Source organism: Pongo pygmaeus, chromosome 21, assembly GCF_028885625.2.
Source record: "Pongo pygmaeus isolate AG05252 chromosome 21, NHGRI_mPonPyg2-v2.0_pri, whole genome shotgun sequence".
In the NCBI taxonomy this organism is placed as follows: domain Eukaryota; kingdom Metazoa; phylum Chordata; class Mammalia; order Primates; family Hominidae; genus Pongo; species Pongo pygmaeus.
In genome coordinates, this window is record NC_072394.2 from 65,712,728 (window position 1) to 65,729,798 (window position 17,071).

The 17,071-nt window shown below is 57.3% G+C and overlaps 1 protein-coding gene across 2 annotated transcripts; it reads right to left on the reverse strand.

The window, feature by feature from the left end:
- Nucleotides 1–6,856: 6,856 nt before the first annotated feature.
- On the reverse strand, nucleotides 6,857–16,850 carry BHLHE23 (basic helix-loop-helix family member e23). Of its 2 annotated transcripts, none has more exons than XM_063659599.1 (2): nucleotides 15,282–16,850; nucleotides 6,857–10,931 (listed from the first exon to the last, which is right to left on the reverse strand). In XM_063659599.1, exon 1 carries the CDS (start codon nucleotides 16,664–16,666, stop codon nucleotides 15,941–15,943), a length of 726 nt encoding a protein of 241 aa, XP_063515669.1. In that variant the 5' UTR covers nucleotides 16,667–16,850; the 3' UTR covers nucleotides 6,857–10,931; nucleotides 15,282–15,940. The 2 variants fall into 2 exon arrangements, with proteins under 2 accessions (XP_063515669.1, XP_054323655.1); XM_054467680.2 differs by having other exon boundaries at nucleotides 10,392–10,931; nucleotides 13,187–16,850.
- Between the last annotated feature and the right edge of the window lie 221 nt (nucleotides 16,851–17,071).

Here is a 17,071-nt window from a genome sequence, read left to right on the forward strand (position 1 = left end):
AGGGGGATTCTCCTTGCCTCTTTCTGCATCTGGTGGTGGCCGTCAATCCCAGCTCCCAGCACTGCAAGCTGTTGGCAAAGGCCAGGAAGTCAGAGATGGAACCTGGGCTGCTGCTCAGAGGAGTCGGGCTCAGTCACACGCACGATGCAGACAGTTCCCAGATCGACTAAGGAAGCAAGCAGCCAGAAGCACTGTTTGCAACAGGCTGTCATTCTGCTTTTTAGGGAAGGGATATTTACTCAGATACACAACGTCTCTGTAGGCAGATGAGAAACCAGCCACTGCACGGCTTCTGAGGAAGGTGCTTGTCCTGGCAGGCAGGAGGACAGGGAGGCCCGATTCCCGGGGCTGCATCTCTATGGAAACCGTCCTCCGCCACTGGGAACATTCTTAACAGAAGAAAATACCCGTAGTGGACTGAGTGGTAGCCCCCAAGAAGGTAGGTCCACACCCTAATCTTCAGAGCCTGTGAATGTGGTAAAACACGTAATTAGGTTAAGGGTCCCAAGAAAAGGGGCTTATCCTGGATCACCAGAGGGGCCCCTGATGCCATTACCTGTGGCATGGTCTGGCTCTGTGCCCCCACTCAAATCTCGCGTTGAATTGTGATCCTGAGTGTTGGAGGTGGGGCCTGGTGGGAGGTGGTTGGACAATGGGGGTGGCTTCTAATGGCTTCTAACCATCCCTGCGTGTTGTCTCATGATAGAATTCTCACGAGATCTGGTGGTTTGAAAGTGCCCCCATGCTCCCCTCTCTCTTCCTCCTGCTCCGGCCATGTAGGGCACCCTGGCTTCCCCTACGCCTTCTGCCATGACTGGCAGTTTCCTGAGGCTTCCCCAGCCACGCTTCCTGTACAGCTCAGGGAACCATAGACAATTAAGCCTCTTTTCTGTATAAACTACCCAGTCTCAGGTAGTACTTTATAACAATGTGAGAACTACTAATACAACATACATCCTTTTTTTTTTTTTTTTGAGACAGGGTCTTGCTCTGTTGCCCAGGCTGGAGTGCAGTGGCACCATCGTAGCTCACTTGCTACAGCCGAACCCCCCGGGCTCAGGCGATCTTCCTACCTCAGTCTCCTGAGTAGCTGGGACCACAGGTGTGTACCACCACACCTGGCCTGCATGCATCCTTAGAAGAGAGAGGCAGGGGAGTTTGGGGACGAACGCACACAGAGGAGAAGGTGATGTGAAGACAGATGGGGCCATGTCACCTGTGTGCACAGCAATGCTCCGACTCATGCTCTGGCCTGCCCGTGCTGAGGGACAGATCCCACAGGGAAACCCATGCCTCTCCCATGAGATAGAAACTGGCCACCTCCTCTCCAAATGGCGATTGGACAGACTCTGTTCCACGGATGGGAGCGAGGGCAGCAGCAGCTAAACCAGGTGTGTCTCCACCTCCCACACAGGCAGCAGTGTCCAGATGGAAGTGTGGAAGTGTGTGCCCCTGGGTGTGTGTGCAGACGTGTGCACACGTGTATGGATGTGACCGTCGGGTACTGGGATGAAGGGGCCAAGAGGGATGAAGGAAGAGGAGGGTGCTAAGAAGTGGGTCTGTCGTGGACCTAGCTTGCTGTGCAGCTTGACTGGGGTTCGAGGTACACCCCTCTCCTCCCCAGGCATGGCTGGCTTCACCATGCATGACCTGAGCAGCTGCCCAGCGCCCTGTGATGAGAAGGGACCTCTGCTTGGTTTAATTCTCCGAAGTTGCCATATTGAAATATTTAACAGTTTTGGAACAAGGGCCCCATATTTTCATTTTGTGCTGGGAATGCAAATTCTGTAGCCAGTCCTGCCCCCGGGAAACTCATTAGAAAGGTGTTTACATCATCCTTTGGAGGAAGGGCAGCAGGGCAGGGTCACCCCCAGAATTTTGGTTGCATTTAATAACTGCAACAGCATTTAAGGTGCTGACAGCTGCAGGAGTTTACCTGGTTAGTGTGGCAGGGGAGGCTGGGAGCAGGGGAGGCTGGGAGGCAGGGAGGGTGGGAGCAGGGGAGGCTGGGGGCAGGGGAGGCTGGGAGGCAGGCAGAGGCTGGGAGGCAGGCAGAGGCTGGGAGCAGGGGAGGCTGGGAGCAGGGGAGGCTGGGAGGCAGGGGAGGCTGGGGGCAGGGGAGGCTGGGAGCAGGGGAGGCTGGGAGCAGGGGAGGCTGGGAGGCAGGGAGGGTGGGGGCAGGGGAGGCTGGGGGCAGGGGAGGCTGGGAGGCAGGCAGAGGCTGGGAGCAGGGGAGGCTGGGAGCAGGGAGGGTGGGAGGCAGGCAGAGGCTGGGAGCAGGGGAGGCTGGGAGCAGGGGAGGCTGGGAGGCAGGGAGGGTGGGAGCAGGGGAGGCTGGGGGCAGGGGAGGGTGGGAGGCAGGCAGAGGCTGGGGGCAGGGGAGGCTGGGGGCAGGGGAGGCTGGAGGCAGGGGAGGCTGGGGGCAGGGGAGGCTGGGGAGCAGGGGAGGCTGGAGGCAGGGGAGGCTGGGGGCAGGGGAGGCTGGGAGGCAGGGAGGGTGGGAGCAGGGGAGGCTGGGGGCAGGGGAGGCTGGGAGCAGGGGAGGCTGGGAGGCAGAGGCTGGGAGCAGGGGAGGCTGGGGGCAGGGAGGCTGGGGGCAGGGGAGGCTGGGAGGCAGGGAGGCTGGGAGCAGGGGAGGCTGGGAGCAGGGGAGGCTGGGAGGCAGGGGAGGCTGGGGGAAGGGGAGGCTGGGAGGCAGGGGAGGCTGGGATGCAGGGAGGCTGGGGGCAGGGGAGGCTGGGGGCAGGGGAGGCTGGGAGCAGGGGAGGCTGGGAGGCAGGGGAGGCTGGAGGCAGGGGAGGCTGGGGGCAGGGGAGGCTGGGGGCAGGGGAGGCTGGAGGCAGGGGAGGCTGGGGGCAGGGGAGGCTGGGGGCAGGGGAGGCTGGGGAGCAGGGGAGGCTGGGGGCAGGGGAGGCTGGGAGCAGGGGAGGCTGGGAGGCAGGGAGAGTGGGGGCAGGGGAGGCTGGGGGCAGGGGAGGCTGGGAGGCAGGCAGAGGCTGGGAGCAGGGGAGGCTGGGAGCAGGGAGGGTGGGAGGCAGGCAGAGGCTGGGAGCAGGGGAGGCTGGGAGCAGGGGAGGCTGGGAGCAGGGGAGGCTGGGAGGCAGGGAGGGTGGGAGCAGGGAAGGCTGGGGGCAGGGGAGGCTGGGAGCAGGGGAGGCTGGGAGGCAGGCAGAGGCTGGGGGCAGGGGAGGCTGGGAGGCAGGCAGAGGCTGGGAGCAGGGGAGGCTGGGAGCGGGGAGGCTGGGAGGCAGGGAGGCTGGGGGCAGGGGAGGCTGGAGGCAGGGGAGGCTGGGGGCAGGGGAGGCTGGGAGCAGGGGAGGCTGGGAGGCAGGGGAGGCTGGGGGGCAGGGGAGGCTGGGAGCAGGGGAGGCTGGGGGGCAGGGGAGGCTGGGGGCAGGGGAGGCTGGGAGCAGGGGAGGCTGGGAGGCAGGGGAGGCTGGGGGTAGGGGAGGCTGGAGGCAGGGGAGGCTGGAGGCAGGGGAGGCTGGGGGCAGGGGAGGCTGGGAGCAGGGGAGGCTGGGGGCAGGGGAGGCTGGGGGCAGGGGAGGCTGGGAGGCAGGGAGGGTGGCCAGATGTAGCAAGTAAGAACACAGGATGCCCCCAGTTAACTTTGGGTTTCAGATAACTATAAATACATTTGTAGGGTAAATATACCCCATGCAATACTTGGGACCTAGTCACTGTTTTTGAATCTGGCACCCCAGCTGGGGGTGTTCGGCCAGGTGGGCAGGGAATCCCAGGGGTTTCCAGGTGGGCTTTGTCCGTGGGCACCGAGTGGGGGGCCTTTGCCTGTAGCAGACCATGGGGCCAGACCGCCGCTTCTGTGTGGAGCTGCCTGTCCTCCTCCCGTTGAGGTTCTGAGGCAGGAGTGCAGCCCCAGGCAGGCTCCTGGTTCAGAGGCATCCAGGGACCACGTCATCCCTGGAATTTTGGTTGCATTTAATAACTGTAATGTGCAGAGGAGCGGGTCAGCGTTTCAGATTAGCGCCCAGCACGTAACGAGGGCAGCTGCTTCTGTCCATCTGGAACTTGCTCTGGTCTCTCTCGGCCAAGGCTCAGCCCACAGGCCTCGCCCACCGACGCCTGCTGGTCTCCATTTAATGAGCGATTTTGGATTAAAATGGGAGTCAACAACAGGGCACAATCTACATTAAATCTCCGCAAAATGAAAATTGCGAAGATTGACTTAGGGTGTTACGGGGGATATATAATCATAGTTCATCCATAACATCCCACAGTGCCTGATAGATAACTGAGCTGCCTAGAGGGGGATTAGGAACACGGGCTTGTGGAGACAGCCCCGCTGTCTGGGCCCGGCCTGGGAGGTAGCTGGGAGCAATGCACCAGGCTCCGTTTGGGGCGCTGACGTCCTGACATCGTGACTTCCCCTGGTGGGAGCACCCTAAACCCGCTTTGTCTATTAAAGGCCTGTCCATCAAGATGTGAAAGAGAAAAAAGTTGAGACAAGATCTGAGTAGGAAAACCCACCCGCGGTGTTCCACCTTCTAGAGACAAAGGACGGTAAAACGTGTCTCTGGCTGGGCCCGTTCCATCTCAGGAGTTGCTAGTCTGGTCCTTTCTCATTTGCTGGTTTGTTGCAAGATCGCGTGGGCCTTTCGTGACTGGTTTATATTCTGCAGTGTTTGCAGTCAGGGCTGGGGACGTCTCCAGGTTAATGCCAAGTGACAGGCAACTTAGCGGCAGCCCTGGGGGCTGAGCTCACAGGGGCCTCCCTGGCGTCCCCTCCAGACCGTTGCTGCTGTTTCAATCCATCAGTCCTGCAAGGGCCTGAGCTCCCAGCCACCCCAGGCCTTTCCACACCACACAGCCTTCCCTTCGCCCGTGCGTGCCTGGCCAACTCACTCCCCTTGCCTTTCTCCATCCACCCTGTCAACCCGGTGTGCTGTGCTGCGGCTGGAATCTGGAGAAGTGTTTCTGGAATTGTGGGAGACAGCTGGGCTGCTTCCAAAGGGCTGCCAAGCACGCATCACGCTGCGGATTCTCTGTGTGCCGTGCTCAGCGGCCCAGAACTGCAGGCAGGATTTTGACACAGGTCCATGGATCTTTCCAGCAAGATTAAGGCCGGGCCGATCACTTCATTCCCCAAACGTCTCTTTCACATCACAGAGGCTCACGCAGGGCTCCTCCTGCAAAAATCAAGGCAGTATACGACTTTCAGAGCTTCAGTGAGAGCCCCTGTGGGGCAGCGGAATAAGAATGACAGCAACTCCCGGCCTGGCCCACTCCAGGGTTTACAGAAACACCTCATGCAGCTCCTCAACCCCCCAGTGCAGCCACGTTAGTGCTGATTGACAGTCTAGGGCACAGGGAGGGAAAGAAGACAGACTTCAAGGCCCCAGTCCGGTGACTCCATTTATGAGACATTCTGGAAAAGGCAGAACTCAGGACAGAACACAGGCCAGGGGTCACAAAGGCACAGGGCCGGGGCCACAGCAGGACCTCTGGGTTGATGCAGTGTTCTCTGTCTCGACTGTGGTGGGGGCCGTGTGGCCGTGGTGTTTCAGAAGGGTGAATGTCACTGTAAATATATTACACCTCAATTTACGAGACAAACGATCAAATGATAGCAAAGTCCTGGACATGGAGCGTGACGCTGGCTGCACTACACTGCGTGTCCTTCATGTCACTGAACTATACACTTAAAAACGGTTACCACGGTGAGCTCCACGTGGCGTATATTTCACCACAATAAGAGAAAGAAAACAATCGCCTTGTGAGAGAATTCAATGCCGCCTGGAAGAGCTGCCCCACGTTTCCTCCACTGCAGGCTCTTCAGGCAGAGAACTGGCCGCACCTGCCCCTTCCGGCTGCCGCTCTCTAGTGAAGGGCTGTGGTGCCTGTGTCACCGCCATGCGGCGTGGAGCCGCGTGACTCAGATCCGGCTGGAGGCTGCTGCGTCTGTGGGACTGCAGCTGACCCTGATGCAGTGCCCATGCGGGCCTGGAGTGGGGAGGTCCCTCCTTAATCCTCAGGACGCGGCTCAACGACGGTCACTCCCCAGCAGAGAAGGTGGCGGGATGGGCGAGGGGAGCCGGGGCCCAGCCTGCAGGTGCAGACCTCAGCCGGCCACCTGGTATGGAGTTTGCCAAGGACAGGGACACAGTGCCGAGGTCGGAGCCCGGGCAGAGACCTCACCCTCAGCCTGTGGGGCAGTGTGTCTGGACCACAGCAGGGCCCTGGACATGCCCTTCCCTCCCCAGCACACCAGCCTCTGAGCGCGTCTGTTCATTTGTAATTATTTTGGAAACACCTGTTCAGCTACACGATGAGGGCAAGGCGTGGGGAGCGTCCTCTTTCCACAACACATTTTGCTGTTGCAGGCTGTACAGAGGCTGCTTAGTGACACTGCATCCTGGAGAGTCCGTCTGTCCCCTGTCCCCTCCTCTGTCCCCACAGCTGCAATCCCACACAATATCAATTAGCCACAGCATCACCACCACCTGTGCTGGAGATGGGTCCCTCACTGATAACCCGCAGGTTTGGAGGAGCCATGTCCCCTCAAAGTTACCTTTTAAGCCTCATTAAGCAGAAAATCAGAGCTGACTTGCTACACCCATGTTCACTGAAAGGTGCCGACCGTTGGCCGGGCGCAGTGGCTCTCGCTCACCTTCCGGAACAGCCATGAGGCAGGGTTGACCCCACCCTGGGTGAGGCTCAGCCGTTTCTCCTGGGCTGACACCCATTTCCTCCGAGCCACAGCCACGAGACGCCCTTTGGTCTCGGGCCACATCTTTACACTGTGTGTCTTGGGGTGATGCTCACAGTGGGCGCAGCTGTGGTCTCAGGGGCCGACAGTAAAGTTTTATTTTATTTTACTTTATTTTTAATTTTTTTTGAAGTGAAGTCTTGCTTTGTCACCCAGGCTGGACTGCAATGGCACGATCTCGGCTTGCTGCAACCACCGCCTCCCTGGTTCAAGCGACTCTCCTGCCTCAGCCTCCAGAGTAGCTGGGATATGGGTGCACACCACGCCCGGCTAATTTTTTCTTGTATTTTTAGTAGAGACTGGGTTTTGCCATGTTGGCCAGGCTGGTCTCGAATTCCTGACCTCAGGTGATCTGCCTGCCTTGGCCTCCCAAAGTGCTGGGATTACAGGTGTGAGCCACCATGCCCAGCCTGACAGTCAAGTTTTAAATCTGAGCTTTGGTGCTTTGGAAAGAGTAACCTTCTCCTCCAGCCTCGGTTTCTCCTTCTGAAAAAATGGTCAATGGTCAATGGAATCCCACAGGCCTGTTGTCTCGAGTCCACAGCTTCCATTTCAAAAGGCTCTGAAAATGGAAATGTTAAAAAAAAAAACAACACACCTCATTTGATAGCAAAGCCTGCCCTGGAGGGACCTGAGGCCGGGTGTGGTCTTTGCCTCGCGTGCCTGCGGTGGGAATCCTCGGTTTCAGGAGGAAACAGCCGCAGCCCCTAGCTCTGGCCCCTCCCTGCCCTGGCCCTGTTGTGACTCAGTCTCACTCCAGTTTCCCTCCCTGAGGGGAGACAGCCATGGCCGCAGGACCCTCACACTGAGGACAGGCCATCCTCCTCCCTGGCGCTTCCTTCTCCTTGCCCTCCTCTGTGTGTGTCTGGGTTCAGGGAGGCTCCACGTGCCTCTGGCTGTGACGTCTGCAAGTGGGGTGTGCCCTGGATGCCACGCAGACTTCCTGCCGGGCAATGAGGACGCGCTGGCCTGCCCCCGGCTTCCCCTCCCTCTCTATGCTCACCCCTCCGACACAGGAGCAGGAGCAGCACAGGGAAGCCGGGTGCACTCAGAGTTGGGGACAGTCCAGGAACCTCCAACGCTCCGACTCTCTCTTCTCCTGCCAGAAAGGGTTACAGGGCCTGACCTCTGGGGCACCCAACTCATTGTGTTTGCTAGGGCTTTCCAGGGTTTAAGAAAGACCAAAAGGGCTGTGTCCTGGGAATTGGAATGGTGGCTCCCATCTCACCTCGGTGAAACACACAAGGCAAACTCCGCAGAAAGGGAAGGAGGGCCCCAGAGATCTCTCAGGGCCAGGGGCAGGGGGACGTGGGGGCAGCAGGGCTGTCCTGGCAGGTCAGAGTTGGGCTGTAACAGGACGAAGGTGAGGGGGCTGGAAACCCACACAGAAAGACAGCTGTATGCAGCACTACACCACAAACATGCTCATATATGCATACACATGCATGCACCCCACATGCATGCATACACACCACACATATGCATACAAATGTACACCCCTATGTATGCACACACACGCCAAACACGTGCGCACATCCCACACACATGCACACACACCGCACATGCATGCACACACCCCACATATGCACACACCCCACATATGCACACACCCCACATGCATGTACACACCCCCTCATATGCACACATATGCACACACCACACATGCACACCGCACATATGCACCCCCCCACATGCATGCACACACACCACACATATCCACACACATGCACACCCCCACATGCATACACACAAACCACACATATGCACACACATGCACACATACCACATATGGACACATGCATACAGACATATATGCAGACGTATCCACACAGGCACACCACATGGACACACACATATAGCACACACAGACACACACAGACACACAAAGTTTGGGCAACACACTTCGGCAGAGATAATTTTTGCCACATCTGATGTCTGCCTGTCTCAAGACTAGGGTGACGACAGGTAGTCAGTTGCCCCACCAGGGCCAGTCTTTTCTTTCCAGACCCTCCAGGCCTTCCCCAAGCCAGATGAAACCAGCACCTACCTGGGCTGGGGGCAGTGACCAGGGGCTTGAGACCCGCTACACATTTGGGATATTTTTAAAAGCATGGGTTGATGGTTAGGGGAGCAGAGCTACCCAGACAAGAGGGGGTGCACTGCAGAAGCACCCCATCTTCTGCAGAGAGCGTTGAGGGAGGAGGGGAGGGGAAGGGGAGAGGGAAGAGGGGAGGGCGAGCCCAATGCTTTTCCTCCTGTTAGTGCCCTGGAAGCTGCTAAGGTAGAAGGCAGGAGAGCTGACGGCTTTGGATGCATCTGCTCATTCTGGACACACCGCTGATGCCACCACCCTGAGGGCAGATCCAGGGTAAAAGCAGGGGAGTGCTCTTCTCCTCCTGACAGCAGGTGAAGACGCTTATTTTGGAAACCCAGATTCCTGAATGTGAAATCAGCATCTTCCCGTTTGTCTATGGTGCTTGAAATGAAAGCGAGGGCTTCACCAACTTCTCAGTTCAGGGCCGTGGGGACACTCTCCGGCAGGTGTCACCGACTTCTCAGCCCAGGGCGGTGGGGACACTCTCCAGCAGGTGGGATGGTTCTGCTCAGGGGCTTGGTTTGTGTGGAGTCTGGAAGAGAATAAGCTTTTCCCCTCCGTTTCTTCCACCAGCAGCCTGGGCCTGTTGGCACTCACTGGCTCATAGTCGGTGGGTTTCTGAATCCCAGTCCCTAAAGCTGTGGGTGTGTTCATGTACGGAATACCCTTGCGACGAGTCTCTCGCCAGTTTAAATTACATGGACCTACCGGGACGCAATGCCCCAGGAGTCTGCTGAGCTGTGGAGGATGGTTTTGTTTCCGTGCATGAAATGCAGAGACCGTTTGACCCTGTAACTTTGGTAACTTTGGTGTCATCCGTGGTCAGAAAGCAGGAAGTGCTGGGGGCCAGAAGCAGCTCCAGATGCTGAGAGCACACAGAGGCTGTGGATGACGGCGACAAAAATGTGTCCTGTCAGATGCCTTGTGGCCATCAGAGAGCATCGTGGGTCCTGTCTCTGTCTCAGGGTTTGCGGCCACAGATCCAGACTGGTGGAGGCCTCATTAGAACAGCAAGGGCCGTCCACGTGCACGGGGAGATTGGCCTTACGTCAGGGCGAATCAGGGGGTCTGGGGAGAGCAACTGACTGTGGGCTCATTACTTTTGACAAAACCCAGCTTGGAGGCAAAACGAGGCTGGCTAGGAAGAGGTGCAGACATTCTCTGAGGAGCACTTTAGCCAAGATCATGGTCCTGTCCCCAGGGGCCCCAGGTGGGGCAGGCATGCATGGTGGTACTGTGTGTCTCGGGCAACAGAGACCATTGGCAGGCCCGTGCGCCACTCTGTGCTGTTTCCCACCATGGCCACCAGAAACGCACAGCCACAGAGGCCTCTTGCCTGCCAGGGTGGCTCTCGGAGGATGCCCACAGATGCCTGGGCGAAGACACATCAGGGAAGGACAGACAGGAGAGGCCACAGCGGTGTGCAGTGTGCTCAGAGACCCCCTTCCATGCCCCTCAGAGGGGCTCTTCCTCATATGTTAACTTCAAGGATAATTCTGACCGTCTTTCCATTCAGCTACCACACAACAGCTTTTATACATTTATGTGAGTAAATATGCCTCAGACACATCACACTGGAAATAATACAGCATAAATCACTTTTTACAGCAAGTAAAACAGTTGAATCAAAGGTGACTTTGCTAACTGTTTGAACCTTTTCTGCATTCGGGGTAGCACAGGTTTTGTCCCTTTGGGATTCAATTTGCAAATGCATATCAACTTTCTAATTTTATGAAACAGACTTTGGTTGGAGTATTGGAACACAGTATCCAGGGTTATGAGTTCAAAGAGGTAATTGTGGGAGAAATAATTTAATACATCACAAATCCCTCTATTTCTATCTCTTCAAATGGGATGCCAAAAGCGATTAAAGACTAAAAACATACCACAAACAAATTCACATTAGAAAATTGCTGTAATCATTCTCTGCTGGATTAACCAGGGTTTAGGAGCCTCTGGTGGCTGGTTCCAACAGGAGGTCTTTTGGAGAGCGATGGTGAAGCCAGAGTGGCTTTCGGGTTGGAGATGGTTTGTGCATTTCACCTATCCTTTTAGGAGAACGGTGTTTGTCCTTTACGAAGAGGTGCCTCTTCTTTTCCTGTTCCCATCCTGCAAAGGAAATAGACACATGCATTTGGTAAAGTAAGCATCTGTAAAGCAAGCGGCTGGTCATTGGCTTAACCATAAGGTAAAACAAAGTTTCCCAGTGAGTCTAGTGACAGCTGCGCACACGAAAAAAAATCCCATCGTTCGGATGAAATTATTAGCTAAAGGGAGCTGTTGGAAGCCAGAGTCCCTGGTCGACCAGGGTCTGTCCATGAACTTCTGTGGGCTGGATGGACCCAGTGGCACCGGACAGGCCCTAGGGTGGAGCTGGAGCCGGGGCAGTTCTGCCCTGAGATAGAAGGCCGATCGCCTGTTACTGAAAACCGGGGATGCAGTTTTAGGTGAGTGAATTTCTTAACTGGGGGAAGCAAAGCTCTTTGTAACATATACTGGGCACCAGCAGAACCAAAAGTGCTCGGGCCACAGTGCTTCACCCAGGGGTGGGAAAGTCCTTGGCAGCTTGGTTTCAGGCAGGAAACTGCGTGTTAAGGGCTGCCTTGTCTGAGGTACGCTGACCACAGGGCATCCAAACGCGTGGAAATGCAGGAGACGCGTCTGTCTCTTTAAGAAATGAAAGGCCAGGCGTGGTGGCTCACGCCTATAATCCCAGCACTTTGGGAGGCCGAGGCGGGTGGATCACGAGGTCAGGGGTTCGAGACCAGCCTGACCAACATGGTGAAACCCCATCTCTACTAAAAATACAAAAAAATTAGCTGGGCATGGTGGCGGGCGCCTGTAATCTCAGCTACTCAGGAGGCTGAGGCAGAAGAATTGCTTCAACCCGGGAGGTGAAGGTTGCAGTGAGCCGAGATCGCACCACTGCACTCCAGCCTGGGTGACAGAGCAAGACTCTGTCTTAAAAAAAAAAAAAAAAAAGAAATGAAAAAAGGAGAGGCCCTGTGAGCCCCACGTTTGTTTTCTAACCTGCTGGGCCCTGTATTTTTGCCCAGCAAGCTGGAGAGTCCCTGGGGAGCAAGGAAGCAGGCATGAAGACAACAGTGGGACCTAGGTCAGGCAACCTGCATCTCCTGATGCCATGAGGGACTCTTACAGAGCCACTGGGCTCGGAGAAGTCTGCCCCAAGCTCCCACAAACTAGGCTTCACAAAGGGACCCCTTTCCAAAGAGAGGCCAAGCCATCAAGAGAATGGGTCTTGGCCAGGCGTGGTGGCTCACGCCTGTAATCCCAGCACTTTGGGAGGCTGAGGCAAGTAGATCACTCAGGAGTTCAAGACCAGCCTGGGCAACATGGCAAAACACAGTCTCTACTAAAAACACACAAATTAGCTGAGCGTGGTGGCACTCGTCTATAATCTCAGTTACTCAGGAGGCTGAGGCAGAAGAACAGCTTGAACCCAGGAGGCAGAAGCTGCAGTGAGCAGAGATCGCATCACTGCACTTCAGTCTGGGCAACAGAATGAGACTCCGTCTCAAAAAAAAAAAAAAAAAAAAAAAAACAGGTCTTGATCTGTGAGTCGCTCAAGCAGCAGCCAGCAGGGCCCACACCCTTACTCTGTGGCCTTGTAATCTGCTGTCTCCTGTTTCCTAGGCTTGGGTGTGGCTGGCGCGTGTGAGGCTGGAGGGGCATGTGGACCCAGTGACTCAGTGGGTACAGCCTCTGCCTTTCCTGCTGCTGGCCCGGGCCCCAGCCCCAGCCCCAGCCACAGCCCCAGCCCCAGCCCCAGCCCCAGTCCGCGCTCTGGAGAAAGGCTCGATGAATAAGGATTGGAAAAGAAACAAGGATGGGGCATTTCCTATTTGCCTAGCTCTAGAATGGACTCCCTGAGTCCACGGGCATTTCCTGGTTATTATTAAACAAAGAGAAAGAAGCGAAGAGTACTCTGCATGCTTGGCGTTTTCACGGCTGAGAGCTGCAAAACCCAAGGCTGCCAAACCACGCGTGCCCACTGAGCACTGAAACGCATTGAAGCATGGCTGGTATGAAGTGAGCTGGGCTTTAAGTGCAAAACACATGCTGGAACTTGAAGACTTAGTGCCAAAAAAGTAAAATATCGAATAACTTTAAATATTGATGACACACTGAAATGATATTTTGGATGTATTGGGATAAGTATTAAGTTATCAATAAAAATAATTTCACCTGCTTCTATTTCCTTTTTTAATATGGCCACTTGAAAATGTAAAATTCTACACATGACCACATTCTCTCCATACAGCAACGCTGGTCACAGAGGGTGGTGTGAACACCTCGGTTCTGGGGACGCGGCCTCCCACCTCCCACAGCCTACACATCTCTACCTGGAAGGAATCTAAAGGTGAGCATCTTAGCCAGATGTGGTGGCTCAGCCTATAATCCCAGCACTTGGGAGGCTGAGGCACGCAGATCACTTGAGGCCAGGAGTTCAAGACCAGCCTGGCCAAAATGATGAAGCCCCATCTCTACGAAAAAATACAAAAATTAGCCAGGCATGGTGGCGCACATCTGTAGTCCCACCTACTAGAGAGGCTGAGGCAGAAGAATCGCTTGAATCTGGGAGGCAGAGGCTGCAGTGAGCCAAGCCAAGATGGTGCCAAGATGGTGATGGAGAAAGACTGTCTTAAAAAAACAAAACAAAACAAAACAAAAACCAAACAAAAAAACACGGTGAGCGTCTTGAAAAGCTCAGCTGGAAGCAAAGCTCTTTCGTGTTTGGTTCCTCCCTGAGTGTTGGGGGAAGGGTGGCTCCTGGTGGGTGGTGATGGCGAAGTTCCTTCCAGGTGATCCCCAGCCATTCTCGACACACCTGCAGGAGCACAGCCGTCAGAGAAAAGACGAGCAGCCCCCCACATTTCTCGGGAGCCACAGGCTTGCACAGGCACCCGCGTGGGTTCTGCTTTGCTGTTTGCCAGATGTGGGCGCACAGGCCGTGGAGGGCTGTCTTGGAATGAGAAGATCCTTGGGCAAATCTGAGAAAGGCCAAATGACACTGTGATCGCCCAGGTGGCTTCACGAGCAGCCACTGCAGACAAGGCGAGCTAATTCTCCGAAACACCACACTCCGCTCAGGCCAAATGAGAGGCATGCAGACGTTTTGTAGAACAGTAGACAGACAGCTTTGTCATGTACAAAAAAGTTTAAATGTAACTTGAATTTTTATTTAAATTATCAGAAGAATTTTTGATTAGTGAAGTGGTTCTTTCAAAAACTTATTCTCCACCCAAAGAGAGAAAGAGATTTTTTTTCCTCTGCCCTTTTCCTTATGATTTCACACATTTGCTATAATAAGTGGTTGCTTTTGGATGAGTTTTAGCATCTCAGAGGCTCTTCAGACTCTGGTTTCGAGTGGACACAATTATCTGAAAATTGAAATTATGGTGAATTCAGCTACAAATGAACACTATTTCACTTGATATTAAAATTTAACCATATTATTTTTATAAAATAAATGGAAATAAAATGCTTTATTCTGAATATAAATAATGTACCAATGTCTCCGATTTTAACCAGAATAAACACCCCTGTTTCAAATTCTGATAAGCAGGTAAGCTATTTAAGATCACGTTGAAATGACGCTAGAAGTGAAGGGCATTTGAGTTTCCAGCTTTCCCACTTTATCTAAAGGGAAAAACGGTGTCTGGCACTCGGCTTTTCGAATGTGCAAAACTGATAAACTAGTCTGTTAGGGAAAAAAAAAACAATGAAGAAATAAAAGTGGAAATTAGCAGAAACCAGTATTAGGCATATGTCTTTATGAATAAGACTTAATCATACACTTCATTTTGCAAGTACAGAAGGCCCTCTGGAATGTATTAATCAAAGTTAAACGCTGTAGACAGGCGCGTTGCCGGGCGGCCGCCCTCTCCCCTTGGCATTACCGACAGCCGAGGAAATTGGGTTAATAAAGTCGGATACTGCGGCGGGGCCGCGGGGCGCAAACCGGCGCGGACAGCTGGGTCCCCGGGGGGCACCCTGCCCGGCTCCCTGGACCCTGGATGGTGGCAGAGCTGGGAGCTGCACAAGACGGTCACTGCGCAGCGCATCTCCGTTCACACCCGGCGGGGCGCGGGGCGCGGGGCCAGCAGCAGCTTACTCACCCGTAGCCCGGCCTCCTCCCTTGAAAGCGCGAGGGGATCGGTGGGGAGGGGGTTTGCTGGACACCAGGGCTAGACGTGGCCCTCCCCTGACCGTCAGGGTTAAGTAGGGCGCGGGCTGTGAGGACCCTCCTCCACGCAGCCCCCCGAGGCAGAGGGCCCGCAAAGCGGTCTCCATCCAACTCCACCCCGCGGACGTCCAGGGCAGGGGATGGCGGCGGGGGGGGGGGGAGGCCAGGGGACGTTTAGGGGACAAATTCCTCAGACTTCGAGGCAGCCGGCGACGACGTCCACTTCCCAAATAAATAGAACAAACTCCTACTTGGAAAAGGTGAAAAGCTCTTCGCCGGGGTCTTCCTGCGTCCGCGGTCCAGCTCCTCTGCAGACGGCCATCGTGGGCTCTCCGCAGGGCTGCGGAGTCTCGGAGCCACCGAGGTGGGAGGTGCCGGCCACGCGCGTCCCCAGGAACAGAGCACTGCCCTGCAGTTTAGCACGAAGGGCCGGCTGGAGCGGGAGCGCGAGGCCCACTGCGAGAGGATCAGGAGCCAGTAAGTCCGGCTTTGCTTCGTCTCCACCCTTCGTGCGCCTCGGGCTAGGACCGCCTGTCCGGAATCTGACCAGTGCCCGTCCTCGCCGTGGCCCTGGGACCCCGCGGTGGTCTTCTTTTGGGGGCGAGCGGCAGTGCCCGAAGGATGCTCTACCCACCCCCGCTCCTAGACTTGCTGGGTCCCGACAATACCCAGTGGGTGCAGCGAGTTCCCGGGCGCAGAGTCCAGCGTCCGGCTCTCCAGCTCAATCCCGCGCCCCGACGGCCTTGGCGCTTCCCGCTGCGCCAAACTGTTCACCGCGCACAGACTGGAAGCGACGTCGGGCCGCCTCCTCCCGGTCTGCAGGGTCCCTCCAGGCCTTTCCTGTCCGGGCAGAGCGACAGTCACAGGGGCGATCGGAGGACGCGTGCAGGAGGGGCGCGGGCCCGCGCGGTCACGGCTTCTCGTGACAGTGTTTGCAAAGCGCGGAGGGCGTCCCGGAGAAGGCGGCGCACTTGTCAGGGCAGGGCCCCAGCGCGGCGCCTGCCGAGAAGGGGCACACGGCGGCCTGGCCGAAGGGCGTCAAGGGCGCGGCGGCCACGGGCGCGGCCAGGCCCTGGCCCTGGTTGAGGAAGGCCACCAGGCGCCGCATCTCGTCCAGGGCTTGCGCCTGCATGAGGATATAGTTCTTGGCGAGCAGCAGCGTGGCGATCTTGGAGAGCTTGCGCACCGACGGGCTGTGCGCGTAGGGGATGACGGCTCGCAGCCCGTCCAGCGCGTCGTTTAGGTCGTGCATGCGCCGCCGCTCGCGCGCGTTGATGCTGAGCCGCAGGGACCGCTGCTCTCGCGGCCGCCGCCGCCCTTCCGCCGCGCTCCCTGGCCCGCGCCGCCGCCGCCGCTGCTCGAAGGCGTCGTCCTCGTCACCGCTCTGTTCGCCGCTGCTCTCCGCCGCCTGAGCTGGGGCGCGAGGTGCGGGCGCCGCGGGGAGGTCGCCGCCCGGGCCCGGAGCGCCGTAGCCGCGGGCCGCTTCGGGTCCTCGCGCCGCCCCGTAGGCGAGACCCGCAGCCGCCGCCGCGTAGCCGTGGCTCAGTGCCAGGTACGCGTCCCCCGACAGCGACTTGAGCTCGGCCATGGCCGCGCCCCCTGGGCTCGGGGGCTCGCCGGGTGGGCGGATGCTCATGCGGGTGAGCAGACCCCGAGGCCCGCCCGAGCCCGCCGCTGCCGCTGCGATGAGGCTCCCGGCTCTGCGCGTCGGTCCGGCTGGCCTGCGGGTCCCAGAGCCTCGGCGCCCGCTGCCTCCTCCGCCTCTTCCTTCTCTCGCAGCTCCTCTCCCTCCCAGCCGCAACGCACAGGGGGCGGGCTCTACCTCCCACTCGCCCCCGCTTCGGTTTTAAGCCGCAGAGGCGCCCGGTGGGACTTCGCTGCTGTCCAATCAGGGGGGACCGGGTGAGCTCCTCTTCCTGGAGCCCGGCTCCACCAGCGCCGCAGGCTCACAGGCTGGGGGTGGGGGCTCTGGACCGAGGGGCGGGGCGGGGCGGCGGGGTCCTGGCGCTCTCGTACTTGCTTCTCGACTCCCGGCTCGCAG

Excerpts from the sequence above, each read along its gene's own strand:
- BHLHE23 (XM_063659599.1), bottom strand. The coding sequence starts at position 16,666 with ATGAGCATCCGCCCACCCGGCGAGCCCCCGAGCCCAGGGGGCGCGGCC.